Source organism: Trichechus manatus, unplaced genomic scaffold (genome assembly GCF_000243295.1).
Source record: "Trichechus manatus latirostris isolate Lorelei unplaced genomic scaffold, TriManLat1.0 scaffold00127, whole genome shotgun sequence".
Lineage (NCBI taxonomy): Eukaryota > Metazoa > Chordata > Mammalia > Sirenia > Trichechidae > Trichechus > Trichechus manatus.
In genome coordinates this window covers 6,095,593-6,117,085 of record NW_004444063.1, presented here as the reverse complement: position 1 = coordinate 6,117,085, position 21,493 = coordinate 6,095,593, and the positions used below count along the sequence as shown (strand labels likewise).

The window sequence follows — 21,493 nt, the reverse complement described above, 5'->3', positions numbered from 1 at the left end:
GAGTGCAGCGGAAGCGGAAAAGCGCTCTTCCTGCTGGTTTTTTTCTTTAACTGTCCATATACGCCAGATACCTTCAGATCTTTGCCCTGTGACTCAGCCAGGAAGAAGGAAACGATGACCTTGGAATAAAAACCTTCTGAACGCTCCTTGCACGTGGAATATGCAGAGTTGGTTCGGGGTCTTAATTGAAGTCAAACACTTAACACACAGACATGGCGTTGGTCCGTGTTTATAGGTAGCACCTCCGGGCCACACAGACAACGGCTTTGGGCTGCTGTTCCATTTACATTCACAGTAAAAACACTGGACATAGTCTTGCTCATGGTCCACTTTCATCCGTAAAGAAATTCCAAACACTGTCATTACAGAAGTTTATTGCCCACCTCTCCCTGTATATTGGGGTACTTTATACATAAGAAAGGTTTAGATAAATTTTTAGTTTTTAAAAATCAGGGAATCTGTGTTACTTTATGAATATAATGGGAGAGAGATTATTTTTCTTTATGCTCGTGCCAAAATAAAAATTCAGGAGTGTTTTAAAAGTTATTACTGAAATTAAGCTCTAGGTTAGAAACATTAAAACAAAGGGCAGTTGGGTGAATTTTGCAGCATGTATACCAGATCAGGCGGCCGCACCTAAGGCACCCCGTGAGCTGCCATCCTGCCGTTGAACAATTAGGCCTGGCATCGCTGGCCGGGGCCATCGCTAGAGCGGCACATGACTGCTCCGTCAAGGAATAGTGACACTGTAAATGGAAGACCAGCCACTGGCTCTGAAAAAAATAAACCTCGTCAGTTTTGGATTCCATCATTCATGGCTTTTCCGTGTATGCATAGAGAGGGGTGGGCGGCCAGGCCCAGGGGCAGCCTGGGGCTGGCAGTAGGGTCAGGTAAAGCAAGGCTGTAAACACTGGAGTCTGTACCAGCTCCCAGTCCGTCCTCACACCATTTATGGGTGAAGGGTCACAAGGTGTAACTCTAGCAACTTAACACCTGAAAGTCTAAAATCCGCTCCTGACATGTAAGTCTGTGCGTGCGTTAACTGAAAAATAAAAATAAAACAAACAAACAAAAACAGGCACATTAAAAGATACGCAGACCAAATCAAACGGAAGCAAAAGACAGCAAGGTGGACACTGGGAAAGGGCAGTCGGTTTGGCATTTGTGATGAGCAAACCAGAGACCTCGCTTCAGTATGTGGCATCCCAGGCTGAGGGTCAAGATCTGGTTGGGAAGTAATTTTGCAAAAATGAATTAAAATTTGAAGAATAAGTGCAACCTATCAAAGTCATTCAACTCAATGGTCATGAAATGCACTCCCCATTCCCCTGACCAGGACAGGAGGAAGAGGTGCTCCTCACCACCCCACCTACCGTACTCCTGGCCTCCACAAAGCCAGCAGGGAAAACAGACCTTTCTCTCAGAGGCCAAACTGACTGAAGCTTTCTGCCATGTCCAGCCAACAGAAAAGACCTGTTTTCTAGGCCTAGGCCTGGAAAACATACCAAGGAACCCAGGCCACATGGGAAAAGCAGGGAGACCAGATACCAGTGACAAGCCACCCAACCCTGAGAGGTATGCCAGTGTGGCCCAGCAGGGCCAGTGTGGAGCCTCCAGGGACTTGTGCCAGCTTGCACCCCACTCAGACCCTGACTTCGCCCTAGGTCTCTGTCTTTGTTTTCTGAGTGGTTTCTCCACAATTTATTTCCTAGGGAACCTGCTTGTCTTTCCTTTAACAAGAGGACCTGAGCCAAGGCCGGTAGGGAACAGGGCAAGGCTGCTTTGAATCACAGACCCCTAGGAGAAGCAAGATTTCTGAGCCACTGGCTTGAAACTCACACAGGTCCCAACTCACAGAGGTCCCACGCTAACCAAGCCAAGAGCAGGACATGTGAGCAGGGCTGAAAGCAAATCCAAAGCATAGGGGAAATTTGCATGGCTGAGAGGAATGTGGGGCTGGTGTTCTCCCCAGGGACAGGCAGGTGCATATCTGTCCCAGCTGTGCCAGCAGGATGCGGGAAACTATAGAAAGGAGAAGCATCTGCCCCAAAGCAGAGAATGGGCCTTAGGAATGAGAATTTGCATACAAATCCTATATGCCTGGTTCTGTGCTCCTGACCTTCCCCCCTAGGGAGAAGCCCTTTAAGTTTCTTTCCCTTAGTATGTGTCTGTACCTCTATGCATGTGTGTACTGAGGATTAGGTGTATGCCTGAGTCTGTGTACATGATAAGAGAATAAATAAGACTGTGTGTATGCGTGTGTATGTATGTTCAGATGCACACATCTTAGAGAATGTGTACATGGAGGGCAGGGAGGCTGATGCCAGAAGCAGTGGCCTAGGGCCACAGCTAGCGCTGCACTTCATGGCCCTAACCACTAGGATTCACTGCCACCAAGGAAGGAAGGGCCTGGGCACACATATTCTCAAACATTCCAGGAGGAAATGGGATTCCATGGAGGCCAAGAGTGAAGGCCAGGATGGGTACACCTGCTTAGTTCCTGAGTTGTCAAGAGAAGGAAGGCACCTGGTACAGGCCAGGGGCAGGGAGAAGCAAGGGTGGATGAGATCCCCACAGTGTGGTGTGGGACACCAAAGGAAGCGGGATGGGAGCAGGAGTTCCCCAGGAGCTGGGGCATCTGGACTCCAACTAAGCATGTGAAAACAGGCAATTAAAAATACCAGGGAGAAGTGACTCAGGGTTGCCTCCACCTGGTCAACAAGTTGACTACACTCCTTGAGGTCAGGAAAAGCCTCCTTGCCATCCCCTAGAGTCCACTCTCCAGAGAAACAACTCCAACTTTTACTTTAGGGGCAGCCCCCCTCCCTAGCAGGATGCACAGAGCCCCTACAGAGAGCTTCTGTCCTTCCTTTGGCCCCAAGAGCCCTTCAGAATAGCTGGGTAGCAATTGTGTATCCAGGGGGTCAGCACTAGCTGGGCTCAAGTCTCTGCTACCCTCAATCACCACCTGGCAGCCAATCCATGCCAGCCCACACCCATTGCCTCAGAGGCCACAGAGGGGATACGCACAGCTGTCTGAGCAGAAACCATGGGAGCATTTGGAATCCTGCTGGAAAGGCTGACATTCCCAGGCCCTGTCCCTCTCATGGCCTGAAAGGCCTTCCCCTAGGCCCCTACGGCCACAGCCTCTCCCTCCCTGTGAGGCCCAGCCTTCACCACGCTGCAGTGGACAGTCCCCAGCAGCTGAGGGGGCTGCAGGAAAACAAACGAGTGAGAGAGGAGAGAGCAACGGGGAGAGAGAGAGCAAGGCCACATGCGCAAGAGGGAACGTGAACATAAGAGGGAGAGATCCAGGTCCTGAGATATCGAGATCACCAGTGAAAGAAAAAGGTGAGCAACAAAGAGGTGGGCAGGCAAGTGAAAATGAGAGAGCATGAGATGGCAAACAAGCAACAGAGCGGGGGAGAGTATAAGCAAAAGAGCAGGAGAGAAGGAGCAGGCTCAGGGGAGGGAGCCCAGCACCTACTTCTTCTTGTCTTTGTCCTTCCTCAGAGGCTGCTGTGAGGTGGCATGAAAGGCCTGTGACTGCAGAGCCTCCACGGCTGCCTTCCTGCGATTGAAGGCATTGGTCTCCTCCTCCAGCTCCCGCCGCTTCTCCTCCACCTTGCGCTTCTCCTCCTGGTGGACCCGCTTCAGGTGCTCAAACTTCTCATGAAGCTGGAAGTGGAAGGTGGGGGAGCCTAGACTTCAGTGTGGGCAGGGATGGTGCCCGGCCATTCCCCCGCCTCCCAGCCAGGCCCTTCCCTCTCTCCCCGGCCCATCTTTTGTTCCCTCACCACCACCCCAGGCCCTGTACACACCTCCCTTTCCTTCTCCTTCAACTCCAGCTCTGTCTCCTTCACTTTGTTGACGAACATCTGCCTCATCTCTTCCTCTTTCCTCTGCAGCTCACTCAGGAACTCCTTCCTCTTGGCCTCATATGTCTCCTGTAGGCTGCAAGGACCCAGAGAAGAGAGGCCAGGGTGGGGTTATGGAGGGAAGGGGCTGGGGCAGAGTCAAGGAAGCAGAAGCATGAGGGCCCTGGGGGTGGGAGGATGCTGGGGTATGGGCAGCCTCTTGCTCATCAGATCCCAGAAGACAGATACCAGAGTGGCAAGCCTGACTATGGCCTTGGAGGTGGGCTCACTCCTTGCACACGTGGTCACCTGAAGGGCTGGCTGTCACCATCGCTGTCTTGGAAGCCCATCTCCTCCAATTTGCAGCGTCGGTAGAGCTCGTAGTGTCGACTGTGGGTCTGTTCACGGAGGTCTTCCATGTTTACCCGGATCAGCATCTCCCGAAGCTTCACAAAGTCACAGTGATTCTCGTTCTCCACTGAGAGCAGAGGGTACACGGGGCATCAGGTGGGCACACAGATGGGCATGGGGAAGGCAGGAGCCAGGGCAGTGGCCAGGGTGCTGCAGGCAGACTCCACAGAGTCAGGGCAGGTACACAGGGAGAGCGGGGCCCAGGACAGGGTACTTGAGGCAGGCTTACAGAGGAGGGGAGCAACGCAGGACAGGGCACTAAGCTCAGGGCCCCCGGCTGGGGATGAGCTTGCCCCACCACACTCACCCTGGACCACTCCCCAAGGGTACTGCCGTGCTCGGACCAGCTTGTTCCCCACCTTCACCTCCTCGGTGCTGCCCACTACAGCAAAGGGCAGGTGTGCCTAGAAAGGGGCCCAAGAATTTGTGAGCACTAAGTTGACACACAGGCTAATGGACAGACTCCCTTCACTGCCCCTGGGCCCAGCGGGGGCTGATCTGGGGCTGCCCAGACCTGAACAAAGGCCCCAAAGACAGGTGCTCATTTCCTGGCTCTCTTTCAGAGAAGTGTCCTGGAACCTCCAAATAGGGGAGTGGGCTGAACCCTCAGCCTCCCTTCCTGGTGTTCCCCACTCTCTGGGTGTTCTTTCAGCCCTTGAGCTCCCCAGGGGCCATCAAAATCTCCCTTGAAGGACCTGTGGGCCTACCTCCCTTCCCAGTTCCTAAACCCTGGTAGCATGCCTGCTCACGCCTATAGTTCCAGGTTCCCACCTGAGTCCAGATCTTGTGAAACTCAAACCTTGGAAAAGCCTCAGTGCAGGCCCAATACCCAATTCCTCCATCCCTGGCTACAAGATGCAGGACTGGCCAGCTCCCGGATGCCCATTATCTGTCCTGGAGAGGCTAAGGCTGGAATCGTGGGGAAGAAGAGTCTCTTGGGGCTGTGTCTGAGATCTGTGCTGGCCCCCAGTCCTCTGGCTCCAGAGCCCTAAGGCCCTTGCCCAGTGCTCACATTCATGACTGCATTTATCTCTGCAACAGCCTCGTCGTCAGTGGGAAACTGGTAGATCTGGACCCCATTGCTGACCAGCTCGCCCATGATCTTGATCTTGAACTTGTGGAGCTCACTCTTGGAGATGGTGTCAGCCTTGGCAATGATGGGAATAATGTTCACCTGGGATTAGGGAGAGGTGGCGGCCAAGTTAGTTATGTATTTTGAGCAAAGGCTGCGTCCTGACTGTGGACAGCCCTCCCAGGCATATCCCTGGGCAGAAGGGTAGAACATCAGAGAGACAGAGCGGCTCCCCTGGGTCACTCCAGCCCTAACCCAGCCACCTGTGACCATTCTGATGGGTTATAACAATCAGCTGCAGCGCTTCCTACAGCCCTGGATTCCCCCAAACCACTATCCAGACCTAAAATTAGTCTCCTTGGGCAAACCAAGCTTCGACCCAGAGTGTTCTGCAGGTCTCAACTGGCTGGGGACCTGACAGAAGCAGCAGCAAGGGGGTTGAACTCCCCACTAAGCAGGTAAGGCAACCCTATCAGCAGTGGCCACAGGAAGACCTCAAAATCTCCCAGGCCAAGGTTATTCCATTGTTTAGAGTAAAAACTCCTGAGATGGGAAGGGTAGTCACATGAGAACCAACAGGTGACTGTGGGGTTGCACACTCTCCAAGACCCCAACCATTCCTGCTTTGCCCATGAAGCTGCCCTCTCTTCTCTGCCCTTACAATACCCACTCCTCATTTGCATTCCACTTCCGCAGTTTATCTTGCCTCTCCCTAGGGAGGAGAGGGGGTGTGAAGGAAGCAAAGGAAATAGGAGGTGAGAGAGAGAAATGAGCAGAGAAGAGGCTGAAATGGGATGCGGGCACTCTGGGGAGAGGTCAGGGTGGGGGCACACGTGGCTCTAGGGAAAGGAGAGGAGGCCCAGAGCCAGTGGGGCTGAGAGGGAAAATCGATTCAGCTGGAAGGAAGGGGCTCAGGGCCAAACCCCAGAGACAGGGCTGTGAAGAAAGAGCCCAGAGCAGTAGGGGCCACTGGAGCAACAGGGGCAGATGCAATAGGAAATAGAGGGATGACCAAGCTGAGGGGACCACAGCGGACCACAAGCCCCTGAGAGCGAGGGCCCTGAGGACCACAGCGGACAGCCACGTCACTGCATCCCACCCCAGTGGAGGACCCTGGAGCCCGTGGAACAAGTGAGGCATGGGCCCACAGACCTTGCTGTCCAGTTTCTTCATGGTCACCAGGTCCAGGGACTTGAGTGAATGCCCTGTGGGCGTGATGAAGTAGAGGCAAACGTGGATCCTGGTGTCGTGGTAATCGAAGAGGGAACGGCGGATCTTCAGCTCCTCTTGCAGATAGTTCTCAAACTGCGCATCGATGTAGTCGACGATGGGCCTGTAACTACAGACAGATCCATCACCTAGGAGGTAGGCAGCTGGGTTGGGCGTGTGGGGCTGGAGGTAGGCCATGCTCCCACCCCCGGCCTTCTGTCTGGGGATCCCTGTCTGCGTACAGGTAACTGACTCATTCTCCCGATCCCCTCCCCAAGGAGTAACTGGTTAGCTAGTGGCCAAAGGACCTCAGGTATTCCCCGAGAGACCCCCCTGGCCCCCATGAAGTGTGGGGGCTCAGTTATTCCTATGGGGGCAGCATGGAGTGAGGGGCACTCAGACAGCTGTAGAACTATGGCCAACGTGGGTGGGACAGGGATGACATTTTTCTGGGTGGAGCCACCCTTCCCGCCTCTTGCCTTTCATCCTTATTGATCTGATCCCCGAAGCCCACAGCGTCCACAATGGTCAGCTTGAGCTGCACGTTGCTCTCCTGGAGGTCATAGGTCTGGGGCCGCAGGCGCACGCACTCCTCATGGTGACTGGCTTCCTCGGTCTCAAAGGTCGTATTGAAAAGTGTGTTCATCAGCGTGGACTTGCCGATGCCAGTCTCCCCTGGGGAGCAGGAGGAGGGCAGAGTTGAATGTCAGAGGGCTGGAGCCTGGGCTGTCCCTGGCTGGGGCTCAGCCTCCCTACAAGAAAGAGGGGCAGGCCTCCCACTCCATCCCATGCTGTCCTCAGCCCCTAGGAGCCATCCCTTCTACAAGTGGCCTCAGAAATAGTGTGGGAAGAAAAAGCCAAAAGGGGACTTGAGTACAGATATGGCACGTGGGATGTGTGAGCTGTTTCCTTGGGGAGCAGGAAGCGACAGAGCCTGGCAGCCATGGAGACACCACTGGACACTGGTCTCTGCTGGCCTCAGTGGTACCCAGCCAGCTAACACATAGCCTGCCTGCACACCACCCCTCCCGGGCCCAGGATGGTCACGGGGCCAGCAGGGCCAGGGTCTGAAGTCACAAGTGGCTCAGCCCACCTGTGTTGGGTGGCCCCAGCACCACATAACTTTAAAGGGAGGAGAAGTTCAGGATGGGCTGCTCCCTGGGGGGCACCCACAGCCTAGCAGATGCACCTGCAGAGGTCCTTCTGGGAGCCCCAGGCCTGAGGTACAGGGAACCTCCCAGAGCCTCCATGTTTTGGGCTTCATTTATTCAGATGTAAGCTATAGCCCTCAGTACCTAATATTGTGATGATCTGTTACCCTCTCTTAAAGGGGCAGAGTCTGGCTTACCATAGTGTCCTTGACACATAGCTTAAAAAAAAAAAAAAAAAAACAGTCGCTGTTGAGTCGATTCCAACTCCTGGCGACCCCATGTTGTTTCAGAGTAGAACTGCACTCCATAGGGTTTTCAATGGTTATGATCTTTCAGAAGTAGATCGCCAGGTCTTTCTTCCGAGGCACCTCTAGGGTGGATTCAAACTGCCAACCTTTCAGTTAGTAGCTGAGTGCTTAGCCATTTGTGCCCCCCAGGGACTGCCAGACACACAGTAGGCATGAGTAAATGTTTTTAAATAAATGAATAATCTAAATCTTTCTGATAAACACCCATTTTACAGAGTACTGTCACATGTCTAGTCCTAGTTAACCCTCATGACAACTGTGAGTCGGGCTCTAGATCCAACTCTGCCCTTGACCCTAGCAGAGACACCAACCAAACCCTCATCGTGATACCCCAAGGTTTCACTCTGCCCGGGAAGCCCCCCCTTGCAGATTGACAGGGGGCCAGGGCAGCAGCCCCCCATTGCCTGGAAGGTTCTCATTGTCCTCTGCCTGAGGCTGCTCCCTGGCCAGGTGTGGACACTCACCCACACAGAGGATGTTGAAGCTGAAGCCCTGAGTGACCGACTTGCTGACCAGCTGGTCGGGAAGGCTGTCAAAGCCCACGTGGCCCCCAAGGGAGAGGCTCCGGGACTCCGGCTCTGCATTCTGCCGAGCAAGAGATAGACAGAGACAGTGAGCCCACTGGGGAACAGAGGCCTGGCTCAGGTGAGGCTCACCCCAAGTCAAGACTCAAACCTGCCTCCTTCCCTTGTCTGAATTCTGAGCAAATCTCAGGACACACCTGTGAGTGCACCAGAGCTCCAATTCCAGGCCAGGCTTCCACAGGAGCCCAACAGGCCTCGGGACCCTGGACTCTCACCTTGGAGAAGCCCTTTCACCCATGACTCTGCTTCTCCGCCTCAGTTGGCCAGGGATGCCTGGGGCTGGACCTCATCTCTCTCCTGGAACAGGTGGTCCCAGGACCTATGACGGCTTCCCCTGAGGGCTCACCTTTCCTCCTGCTCAGGAGGAGGCCCCTATGGTTCCTGAATCTTAAATAAAGACTCCAAGCACCAGGATTAGAGAGTGTGTATGTTGCTGTGACCAGCTCTGGGGAGAAGCAGCTGCTGCAACCCCCTCCCAGGACTCAAGCAGAGGCGGGTCTGGTGACCCCCTCACACTCGTCCTCCAGAGGGGCCTCCCCCACCAGGCCAGGCTCACGACCCTCTGCGCGCGCCCAGTTCCTCACACACCCAGGTGTGGAGTGCACACGTGGGCTCCCTAAAGGACAGCTCAGCACTGGGTCTCAGGGACGGACTCTGAAGGGATCATGACTCTAAAGCCTCCTCCCTCTGCCTCAGCGGTATTCTCCAGAGACCCCCAGGCTCTAGCTTATGCACCCTGCCACCCCTGTCCTCACCCTGGTTGTTTAGACAGAGGGTCCTGATGAGAATGCAGAGCCCTGGCCTTAGCAGAGCCGCAGGCAGCAGGTCCCGAGTAAGCTCAGGCCACTGGAGCTGGCCTGCAGCACTATAAAAAGAAACCATGAGATCCCGAAGCAGAGGGTCAAGGCCAGACTCCAGTTTGGGTGTACAGTTTCTCTGGCTTTCCTGGGAATCGGGGGGTGGGGGGTGGGGGGTGGGAAATGCCGCCCTCTGAGGGAAGGTTCCCAGGCTCAGCCTTCCCTGGTTCGGCCCGTCTTGAGGGCAGGCCCCAGACAGCTTCATACTGGGCATAAGCATGCCTCCTCCATTCCAGGGCCCCTCTTCCCTGACCACCAGCTAGTAAGTGCAAGGACAGAAAGGGCAGTGGGTTTGGAGCTTCACCCTGCCATAATGTCCACAGCTCCAGAAGAAGGAAACAGGTCTAACTAAAGACAGCCCCAAAAGCTACTGCTTAGGACAGTGGCAACCCGTTATGCAATGTAGCCATAGGGAGAGTGGTCAGAGAGGGCTAGGGATGAGGCGGCAGGGCCGTGTGGTCACCCTGCAGGCCCTAGGCTCTCTTCCCTCCCTGCAGAGGGATCTCCTCAGCACCTGATCTCTCCCTGACCTCTCTGTGGCCGCAACCTGTTGCCTCAGCCTAAACTCCTCTGACCATTCTTTCCTCCCAACCACAGCCCCCGGCACTCAAACCCAACCTTCTCTTCTCGACTATTTAAACCCCTCTCCCCATCTTGCGCCACCGCCCCAGGCTCAGTCACTGCTGACTCCCAAGTGGGCATGTTGGCAGCCTGGACCGCATACGGCCTCTCTGGGCAGTTGTATCAGCCCCTCCAACAAGTTGGGGTGCCCCTAAGCCTGTTCTCTCCAGTGACTCTCAGGGGAGCCTCTGTTCTGAAACAGCTATCCCCACGGGTCCTGTCACATCCTCCCCACTCAAACCTAGGTCCCCCTAGGGCTGCAAACATAACCGGACAAAGAGGCCCCAAAGATAGCTTCCTCTCACTGATGCCCACATCAAAAAGAGTAAATGGAGCATAGATGTGCTGGGTAAGGTCCAAACCCGTTAGCATGGCATTCCAGGTCCTCACAGTCTGGGGGCCCTTGAAGGCTTGGTGCCAGCCCAGCTGGTTAACTCCGGTCTACTTTTCAAACTCAGCTCCTTCCCTGGGCTCTCAGCATCTGCTCTGACCTGGCCCTCAAGTACTTACATTCCAGACCCTTCACTTGGCAATGATCCCATTTCCTTGCACTATTAGTTATCTTCTTTCTATGCATCTTGGTCCTCTATTCCATAAGCTTCGCTGCAGGCTGCGGGGGTGTCAGGTTTTCCATTCTTCCCAGCCTCCCATGACTATGCCTACTATGCTAGACAACACTACCATTTACACTGAACGCCATCTTCATCTGCCACAGCATCAAGGGGTGTCTGCTCATCTTTCATAGAGCTTCATTATTTAGTTTTTATTCACCTGCTCGTGGCAGCTTGAGGATCAAATGGAGGACAGAACAGTCAGTCTAGAGCTTTTTTATTTTCAGGCGAGACTGAAAATCTCCAAAATTTAAGGCGTGGTGTGCTTGCAGAGAAGGCTATGTGTTTATTCATCCTTTTCTTCCAAGGATGACACAATCAGGATGTAATCCAACATCCTGTAGTCTGCCGCCAAAACCCACCAAGTCAGCTGTGTCTGGAAACCACACGCACACACACACACACAACACACACACACACACAAGAGTACTTAGGAGAGAAACAGAAGCCACCCTATTCCTGAGGTTTTCCCACTTTCTTACAGTTCCAGGCTCCAGAAGTCAAAAGCAGCACTCGGGAGTCTCAGAGAAGCCCACCTATCCACACTCAGCAACCCCTGCCTGGCCCTTTACTCACACAGCCTGCACTCTCTGGGGAAGTGTGTCGAGTATGGGGATGTCTCCCCGAATTGTTACCCAGGCCACACTCGGTCATTCCAGGGGCCCAGACCTGGGGTGATGACCACGCAGGAGCCTCAGGGGCCAGTGGGAATGCCTGTCCTTGGCACATATACATCCCCATACATGCACACACACACACGCATTCACACACACTCACAGCAAAATGATCACTGGTCTGGATAGAGACAGTGTTGTTCCCTGGTCTCAGGAGACAGATCTGACCTCCCCAGCTGCACTGAGGGCTGACTCCTCCACTAATGCCAAGCTCCCTGATCACACATTTGGCACTAACAACATGTGATCTAAGGTACGCTGCTTTTTCTAGGGTATCCACCCCAGGTACCTCTGCTAACCTGAGTGGGGTCACAGCCTAGAAAGAGCCAGCAGCCACTGCTCACCTACCACTACTCGACTCAGAAATGGATTCCAAGTCTCCCACTGGCTACCAGTGCTGCAATTTGGTGAGTAAGACCCCAGCTCCAACTCCAGGGGTGAGTCCTAATAGTCCTGAGCCAATCAGCATGATCCCATGATTGGTTCAGGTATGGGCAAGTGACCCAGGATGGACCTTTGGATCAGCTTGTGACCACCAGCCCGAGGCTGAAGCCCACTCACAGAGGAGTCTGCCCTACCTCTGGGATTTTTCCCTTCCCTCTGGTCATATACCCCCTTATTAAGTTAGTTGAGTGGGTTACATATTACTTGCATCTTTACCGCTTCAGTCTCCAAAGTGAAACTCTTTCGATGCAGCGGAACAGAGAAAGCAAGAACGGCAAGGCGGGGAGGTGTGGAAGGTGAAGCATCTCTGTGTTTGCAACCAAGAGGAAGGAATGGGTGACAAATGATGACATCAGCATCTCACTGAGCACCACCATGTACCTGAACTAAGCTAGGTGATCCACACCTGGTCTCTCATTGAGTCCTTTCTGCACCCTGTGTGGCAGACACCATATTATCCCCATTTTACAGGCAAGAAAACTGAGGTATACAGAAGCTAGGGAATTCACCAGGGCAGAGCCAGGATTTGAGAGCAGGACAAGCCCTTGCCCCAAACCACTGCCTCCCCTACTCTTAGAAGGCTCCCAACTCATTCATTCAGTCACTTAGCACACACTCACTGGATGTCTGCTGTGTGCTAGGCACTAAAATGGCTGCTGAGAATGAAAATATGAAGACACCAAATTCTTACCCTCAGGGGCTTGATCTAATTTAGTTTAAACTCAAATGCCCACAGAAGTCAGGCAGATAATGCAAATGGGGAAAAGGGAGCAGGATAGTAGTAATAATAATGATAACTAACATGTATGGAGTGCTTACTCTGTGCTACTCTGACCTCATTTAATCTGCCCATCAGCCCTATGAGATAGGCTGTAATATAATCTCCATTGTACAGATGGACAACTGACGCACCAAGAGATTAAGTAATATGCCCAAGTCCACACTGCTCAGGAATGTGAAGCCAGGATCTGAATGGAGACAGCATGACGGCAAAGCCGCCACTTTCAGCCACATCGCTCTGCTGCCTGCTGGATGAAAGACAGTCACTGACTTGGCCCAGTGTGGGGGTCCCCCAGGGAGAGGTGGGGACCATGGGGAACTGCAGAGCCTGGGCTCAGTCCATGGCAGCCATGGTTCTATGAGTCCAGTCAACTTTAAGAAAGCCCGCCCAGTGCTACCAGATCTCCCAATTTTTACAAGAAAATTCAGAAATCTAGATTTTTATATGAAATCCCCTAATTTAAAATTTTTGGCAACCAACACAAATTTAGGATATCATGAGGATCCAACGCAACATGTCTGGTGGCTGGACCCGGCTCACGGCTTGACAGTCTGCAACCCTGGTTCTGGTGGGAGAGGAGGGTGAGTGGTCAGGACAATGCACCACTGTTCTCTGGGGCATGGAGACCCACAGGAGACTCGTGGGGGAGAAGCCTCCAGGCTGGACAACCTAACTGGGAGCCTGGTAAGAGGTTTCTGGCCCTTTCCACACCCAGGTTCCTGGGGAGCCCACTCAGGGGCCTCCACTGTCCTCAAAGCCTCAGGACAGAGAACAGGTTGGCAGCTCAGAGTTCTGTACACACACGGTGGGAAACTTCACGGGGCCATTCCCCCATCTCTAATCACTAACAAGTTTTTGGCTCCTGAGACAGGCCCTAGGCTTCTGTGTCATCATTTTCTTTGGCACATCAAAGACAACAACCAGAATAATAGCTGCTCAGGCCGCCTGCACTCCCCCTCGCCTGGCTATCCAGAACAAAGTGGAGAAGGGCATTTTGTTATGCAGCCCAGTGGATAACTAGGGCGCCCTCTTCCTCATCAGGAAATGCTTTCTGAGCCTTCTGGAACAGCCCTAATTGCTGGCCAAGAGGAGCTGCCCCTTTTACCAAGAAGCAAAATGGGATTTAGGGAGAAACCCTGTCTCGCAGCTTGTTCCCAAACAAAAACAGGCTTTTATCCAGAAGGAACTGGAAATCTGCTGAAAGTCTGAACCAATGGAGCCAGGGAGGCTGTGGGTGAACAAAGACTCCTGAGATCAGACCTCCTACACTAGTCTGTTCACCGGGGTAGATACGAGTGGAGGGGATACCCCACCAAAGTATATTTGGTGCCTGAATCCTGGACAAAAACCACCCCACCACCTTGCCCCAGGCCTTCCACAGAGTTCTCTGGTGCTGTGGACTTCAGATACTGCTCTCCACCTGGGCTGCCACACCCAGCACTGTGCTCTGTGCACCCTGCCAGGCAGGCAGGAAGCCCACTCCCCAGGAGACCTCCAGCGTGGGGTGGGGGCGGGGGAGGCCCTATGAAGTCACCGAGCAATGGACGCAGGAGTCATTGCGCCACTGGGAGTCTTCTCCACCCATGTTCCCAGCACAAACCACCCTAGCCCTGGCTGCAGCTACTTCAAGCAGCTTCAGACTTAAATAGCCAGAGTAGGGGCCTCTGGCCAGAACCCATGGTCACAAGCACAACCGTCCTTGAGGCCAGAAAGGAATCCTAGGAATTTTCCCAGGAAAGGCTTAGGCTCTGGTCCCAGGATTCCACAGCAAGCCGCTAAGCTCAGGTCAGAGGTTACGGGAAATAACCAGAGGGATGTGTATGAGACGGTGGGGTTGAGGATGCTGATACACTGGGCCAGGAAGGGAGATGGAGAAAGGATGTCCCAAACCAAAAGGGCACCTGAGAACTGGACAATCGCTTTTGGGAGGAGATACAAGCAGGGAACAACCTTCACGATGCCAGCATAGTAGTAGACAGTGCAGTAATGGAGAGATGGCAGCTGGGCCCTAGGAGGGAAACCCGCAGCCACTCTCACGAGGCCAGTCATCCCCCACCCCACCCCGAGAAGAGAAGGAACTCTGGGAGCAAAACTACTCACAGGAGCCCAAGGCCACCTTGCCTTCCCTGACCCTGATACTCCCTTCTCTCTGCAAACAGACTTCAGAGTCCTGAGCCACTTTCCTCCCTTTCTGCACAAGGACAGCCAGGCTACAGTTTATTAATCTGGGATGGTTGTTTCACAAGAAGCCCTGGTGGTGCAGTGGTCAACTGCTTAGCTGCTAACTGAAAGGTCTGCAGTGTGAACTCACCAGCCGCTCTGTGAGAGAAAGATGTGGCAGTCTGCTTCCATAAAGATTTACAGCCTTGGAAACCCTATGGGGCAGTTCCACTCGGAATCAACTCGACAGCAATGGGTTTGTTTTTGGTTGGTTTGTTTCACACTTCTCATGTCAAGATCAGGTTTCCAGGAAACTAAGAGCACTGTGTTTTACTGACTACACAAAGGCATTCGACTGTGTGGATCATAACGAATCATGGATAACATTGCGAAGAATGGGAATTCCAGGACACTTAATGGTGTTCATGAGGAACCTGTACATAGACCAAGAGACAGTTGTTGGAACAGAACAAGGGGTTGCTGCGTGGTTTAAAATCAAGAAAGGTGTGCATCAGGGTTGTATCCTTTCACCATTATTCAATCTGTATGCTGAGCAAATAATCTGAGAAGCTGGACTATATGAAGAAGAATGTGGCATCAGGATTGGAGGAAGACTCATTAACAACCTACAATATGCAGATGACACAACCTTGCTTGCTGAAAGCAAGCAGGACTTGAAGCACTTACTGATGAAGAAAAGACTACAGCCTTCAATATGCATTAACTTAAACATAGAGACCCAAAATCCTCACAACTGGACCAATAAGCAACATCATGATAAACAGAGAGAAGATTGAAGTTGTCAAGAATTTCATTTTACTTGGATCCACAATCAACAGCCATAGAAGTAGCAGTCAAGAACTCAAACAATGTATTGCATTGGGCAAATGTGCAGCAAAAGACCTCTTTAAAGTGTTAAAAAGCAAAGATGTCACTTTGAGGACTAAGGTGCGCCTGACCCAAGCCATGGTATTTTCAATCACCTCAAATGCATGTGAAAGCTGTACAATGAATAAGGAAGACTGAAGAAGAATTGATGCCTTTGAATTATGGTGTTGGCGAAGAATACTGAATATACCGTGGACTGCCACAAGAACAAACAAATCTGTCTTGAAAGAAGTACAACCAGAATGCTCCCTGGAAGCGAGGATGGTGAGACTTTGTCTCACATACTTTGGACTTGTTCTCAGGAGGGACCAGTCCCTGGAGAAGGACATCATGCTTGGTAAAGTAGAGGGTCAACAAAAAAGAGGAAGACCCTCAATGAGATGGACTGACACAGTGGCTGCAACAATGGGCTCCAACCTAGCAATGATTGTGAGGATGGCGCAGGACCGGGCTGTGTTTCGTTCTGTTGTGCACAGGGTCGCTGTGAGTTGGAACTGACATGATAGCACCTAACAACAATGAGCACAGTTGCTGGTCTCTGAGCCCGTCTCCCAAGGCCTAGGACAAAGACACATTCTTGGGCTCTATTGTGCACCTGCAAGGGAGTAGTCTAGCCCACAGGAGAGCAGATGGGGAAGGTGATCTGGGCCTTGAAGGTACTAGAAACTCAGGTGTTCATATTTCCTCACCTGGTTCAGGGACTCTGGCAGCAGCCACTACAGCCTTGCAGCAGAGAAAGCCAGAGTGGTCTAGGCTTCTCTGGAGGAAGAAGGCAGCCTTCATTCCACACACAGAAAGGGGAATGTGAGCAGCAAAGGTGCCCTCTATCCATACCTTCCCTCCAACCTCAGGATGGACTAGAAAGGGGCAAAAAAATGCACCAACCGGTGGCAGCTCGGGGCAGGGCTGCTATACTTTTCTGTCACTCATCCTGTTCACTAAGCAGTGTCAGCTCGCACCCATGGCCTCACAGCTGGGGCTAGTGAGACTTGGGTCCATGCCTACCGCCCCTCTGAACCCAGGCCCCACGCGGCCCAAGCCCAGGAAGCATCTCAGAGAACAGCCAGACAGCTGCAATCAGAAATGAGCCCTTACTCCCTTCTCTCTTGCTTCTGTCCCTCCAACGTGGCCTCCATGATAGGGGCCAAGAACCACCTGGAAGCCACATGTTCTGAGGACAGTATCTAATTTACCTCAAGAGCTCCAGGGCAGCTGTAACTATAGCCAAGTTGCCCCTCGCCCCAACCTCTGCTGCGCCTTCCCAGACACATTACTCATATGAGCCCTGAAGATGCAGACGGCTCCTGAGGAAGCCAGCAAGAAGCACCCTGGCTCTACCACAAGGGCATGCCAAGCTGGGGAGGCAGCCCTCCCCCAGGCAGATGTGTCTCCCTCCTGCCAACACAGCTCCACATCTGGTTGTCTGGCAGAGCCTGGGCCTGTGGGCCATGCCTGGGGCTCCTGAGCCCCAAGCTGGCAGCATAGAGGTAGGAAGGAGAGGCTGCAGGGGGCATAGAGAGGCACGCCACCCTCAAGGCCTGTGCTCTGTCATCCTGCAGCTGCTTGCCTCCAGTGGCTGGACCCAAGCCACAGAGATATTTGTGGTATGTAGTTACTGCCCCAAACACACGCCTATACCTAGCCCATTGTAAAGCTCAAAGCTCAGGAGCCCCCACCCCCTCTGCCACCCCAAGGAGTGCTCTGGTGCTGGGGTTTGAGTCTCTAGCTAATGACCAGAGTCTGCACCCTTGCCCAACCGCATTCTGTTGGCATCAACAAGACAGTGGGCACAAAGCATCTAGCATACTCCCTATCATCCAAAGCCTGTGACAAAAGTCAGCTCCCAGCATGCCTGCCTCCATCCACTCTCCCTTCTCACTGGTGCTAGGATCAGTCTCCTCCTTGCCACCTCCTCTGTTCCCACCCTGATCAGTCCCTTATCATGTGCTCCCTTGGATCCCCAAGGCATTCCCACCAGCCTCCTCACGGGTCCATTCCAATCAAAGTCCCAGGCAGACCTTCCTAAAGTGAGCATGGCACAGTGCCAGGAGGGTGGTAGGGCAGGGCAGACCCACCTCCCAGGGGAAGGGGGCAGGGCTGTGGCTTCGTAGGTGGTGCCCACTTATCACCCCTCGATACCACCAGGCACTGAGAGCTGCACAGATGTCTCTTGCTCAGCTCTCACTTCTGCAAACAGCTCAACAAGGAGATTACTGGCCATTTTTACAGGACAGGGAGGTCTCACACTGTGGCAGAGTCCTGACCCCACATGGGTCAGGGAGCTGCCTCCTACATCCCTCCCCACTAGCTCTTGCTTCAGAGAGAATAGGCAGTCCCTGGATAGCCTGCTTCTTGGGGAAGTGTCAAGATTACAGGGGTGACAACGGAAATGACAGATGGTGCTGGGGATAAGCGGAGATTGGGGGGTAGTGTCTGGCTGGGAAAAATGCTAGGCGTGAGGCTGCCGTGCTGCATGCTTCTTCCTTCTCCCCCTCATATCCCCTTCCCCTAGGCCCTAAACAAAGCCTGCCCCATGAGATACTGATAGGAGACACAAAAAAGATGGCCCTTGAGGATAAGAAGGAGTGAGCCCTGAGTCAGGGACCCAGTAAGAAGGAGGGCAAAGCAAAGTGGACAGGAGTCTAGCTGTCCAAGGAGAGCAAGAGACAACAGCAAGTCCCCAGAGGGTTGTCCCAGACATGCACGAACAGACATTGACCCTGACCCCATGGCTGATTTAGGGTTGAGCAGGGCCCAACCAGGATGTAAAGACTGCTGGGCCAGTGGTGCTTACGCCGTGCTATATGGACAAGAGAAAGGGACCAGTTGGTGGTGCGCTTGGGTCCACACGAAGGGTTTGTGAAAGAGAAACGGGAAACCAGTACACACTAATCTCAAAGTACAGAGGACAACTCTGCATGGACACCTAAGCTCCAGGTCAGGACCGATCCCAGGCCTCCAGGGCTCGTCTGAGCTAGGGGATGGGGGGCAGGCAGTATAGACCTGCCTCAGTCCCATCAGCCCATAGCTTCACAGCCACTACTTCACATCAAAGTCAGTGAGGGACCCAGTGTTCCCTGGGGCTGGCGAGACACAGAGGCATATCTCCAAACATGCCTTAGATGATAATTAACCTTCCACAAGCCCTTTGAAGAATATCGGTATGACTGGACCCATTTTATATCAAAGACAGATAAACTAAGGGCAAGACAGGAAGAGATGATTTTTCCCATGATGACAAGCCAGGAGGGGAGAATGGAGTCCAGACTTCTAAATTCAGGCCAAACTCCACCCAAGGTCTCCACCCAAATCTAACCCTGTCCAAGTCCGCCGAAGAGGCTGACAGCCCAGAGCATGGAAGGCGTCCATCCATCCAGCTGAACCTGGCACAGTAACCAAGGCCCCTGAGCTCAAGCTCTACACCTTTCCTGAGTCTGTCCCCACTCTGTGCCTCAGCTCACCATGGGGACAACAACCAAAGTCCTCACAGAAATGATCTAAGAACAAACATGGGAAGTGGAGGGGAAGGCACCCCCCAGTCTACAGCCTGGCAGTGCAGCCGGGCCTCTAGGCTCTGACGGCAATTGCTGGACATGCAGTGATGGAAGCCCCTGGGGAGGGCATTGACTCTCTGCTGCCCACTTACACAGAGGGTCAGTCTCCACATCTACCATTGATACCAGGTACTATGTGCTATTTACTGTGTCCTTGCCATGTGCAGGCACTGCTCTGAACACCTCCCTGGCATTATCTCATTGGATCCTCACAATAAGCCAGTCAGGGAGGTGATATTTTTATCCCATTCTACAGATGAGAAAACTGAGGGGTTAAATAACTTGCCCAAGGTTACATGGCCAATAAGTAGCAGTCTAGGATTCATATCAGGTGGTCTGGTTCTGGTTACTCTGTGTACTGCTCCCACCTGCAAGACCATCTGTTAGAGTGTCCTTTGGCCACAGACAAGACCCAGACATAAGTTTCTAGTCAACTGGACACAGAAAATGTACCTCGTTCACGGACACCCACACGCACACAGGCATGCAGGCACTCCCAGGTCTCTTGGTCACCAGGTAATCAGAAAGTCTGTTAGGATTCAGATGCTGCCCTCCTCAGTACATAAATTCCAATTTACAGAGCAGGGGTGAGGTGAATCTCTGATTTGACCAACCTCTGAATCTGTTCCTCATGTAAACTTACTTAACTGACACACAGTCCTCCTCCCCAACAGAAATAAAACACCCCAGCCTAGAAACTGAAGCCAAAAGCTCCTGCTTTAATTATGCGTATTTCCAAAGTAGACTAGGAAATGTATTTTCAGATTAAACAGAAAATTTACATACATAAATTCAGATGACAGTATTTATAGCATTAATTACATAACTCCTGGCTCCCTTATTTAGCCCCAGAACAAATTCGTTATAGGTTTCATATTCAGCATTATCCCCTTTCTCCCCTCAGCGGCCTGAGTCCTCCCTCCCCCTCCCCGCAGGCCAGGGCCTCACATGCTGGCAAGAGGACACAGCTTCCTTTACTGTCACAGCCCAGCCTCCCAGACACACCCAGATCCAGCCCCAGACACCAGGGGACGTGCAGACCCAACCCCCAAAAGGTCTCCCTCCTCCCGGGTGAATTATAAAAACCTGTAGGAAGTTTGACTATTGGTCGGCTTAGGCCCAGAGAGACCCCTGCAGGGGCCACCAGGGGACGTCAGCCCTGCAGAAGGCAGACCCCCGACTGGAGCCCAAGCAAACGCCCACGAGGTTGGGTCTGGAATCGCTCCAGTTCCTGGGGAATGGATGCCGCAGACCCGACCACTGAGGCCGGACGTGCCTGGAGTCGCACACAGGATCCGGGCCCGGGGACAAGGGGGGAACGAAAGGCAGGCCCAGGGGCCTCAGGACCCAAGTTTGCAAATGCCCTGACCTCATTTGGAGGGGCTTCCTCAAGCCCCCCGGGCTTCATCCTCACCGGTTGTAGCCATACAACAGCACCTGCGCGGCTAGGAATCTCCGCAGCTGTGCAAAAGAAATGCCCTGGGGGATGGGGGTCCGGAGTACTCCGGGCCTTCCTCTCCGGCCCCGGGGCCCGAGTCTGTCCTCGCACCTGTCCGGATCCAGACAAGTCTCTCCTCCTCTCGGCGAAAGGGGGCCTGCCTCGCCTGCACCCGAGGGGGGCGACCCGGGCCAGCCACCTGGCAAGGCGCCGCCACCCGATTCCCCGGGACCTCGGGTCAGCGCGGCCGAGAGTGCGCTCCGGGTATCTCGGAGCTGGCCAGGCGTCGAGGCCCGGCCGCGCGGCACTGACAGCCCGCTCGCGCCCCCCGGCCAGCTGCAGGGCGACCCCCTGCCCGCGCCCCGCGCGGCGCCGCGGCCCAGCCAGGCCCTGACCGAGAAGCGTTCCAGGTCGGTGGCCGCCATGGCGAGCTCCGCACGGAGCGAGCGGGCGGGCCGGGGCGAGCGCCGGGGCCGGGACGGGGACGAGCCAGTTGCGGGACGCGCTCCGCCCGGGCGGCTGCGGCTGAATGGATCCAATATGGCCACTTCCTGGAAACTCCCCTTGGCGTCGGCGGCGGGAGAAGCCGCGGAGACGCCCCCGCCCCCGCCCGCGGGACCGGCCTGCCCGCCCGGCCGGGCCACGAGCGCAGCCGGAGCCCCGCCGCTTGAACCTCCGGGGGTCTCCGCTGCGAGGCGCGAGGTGCCCGTTGCGGGGACTGCTGGGACTTGTAGTTCACGAGTTGGGGGGCCGGGAGGGCGGTGATGGGGGCCGGGATCCTCTGGCCCGCTGCGTGTCCCTGGTAGGCTGGGGCCGAGCCGGGGTGAGGGTGTTGTGGGTCCTGGTGCTAGGAAGCCCGTTCGGTGGGGAAGG

The 21,493-nt window shown here is 54.0% G+C and overlaps 1 protein-coding gene across 2 annotated transcripts in view; it reads right to left on the bottom strand.

Moving 5' to 3' along the window:
- The window catches only part of SEPTIN8 (septin 8), a 28,347-nt gene extending 7,066 nt beyond the window's left edge, over positions 1-21,281 (bottom strand). Inside the window, exons 1-10 of one of the 2 annotated variants that reach the window (XM_023738998.1) lie at positions 21,016-21,140; positions 8,473-8,593; positions 7,029-7,224; positions 6,493-6,679; positions 5,281-5,442; positions 4,576-4,672; positions 4,167-4,335; positions 3,822-3,954; positions 3,488-3,678; positions 358-1,042 (exon numbers count right to left, since the gene is read on the bottom strand). In XM_023738998.1, the coding sequence (XP_023594766.1) occupies positions 1,039-1,042; positions 3,488-3,678; positions 3,822-3,954; positions 4,167-4,335; positions 4,576-4,672; positions 5,281-5,442; positions 6,493-6,679; positions 7,029-7,224; positions 8,473-8,593; positions 21,016-21,045 (1,290 nt within the window). In that variant the 5' untranslated portion in view covers positions 21,046-21,140 and the 3' untranslated portion in view covers positions 358-1,038. Of the gene's footprint in view, positions 1-357; positions 1,043-3,487; positions 3,679-3,821; positions 3,955-4,166; positions 4,336-4,575; positions 4,673-5,280; positions 5,443-6,492; positions 6,680-7,028; positions 7,225-8,472; positions 8,594-21,015 lie in introns of those variants that run through there. The other variant, XM_004384733.1, reaches the window with a different exon arrangement.
- Between the last annotated feature and the right edge of the window lie 212 nt (positions 21,282-21,493).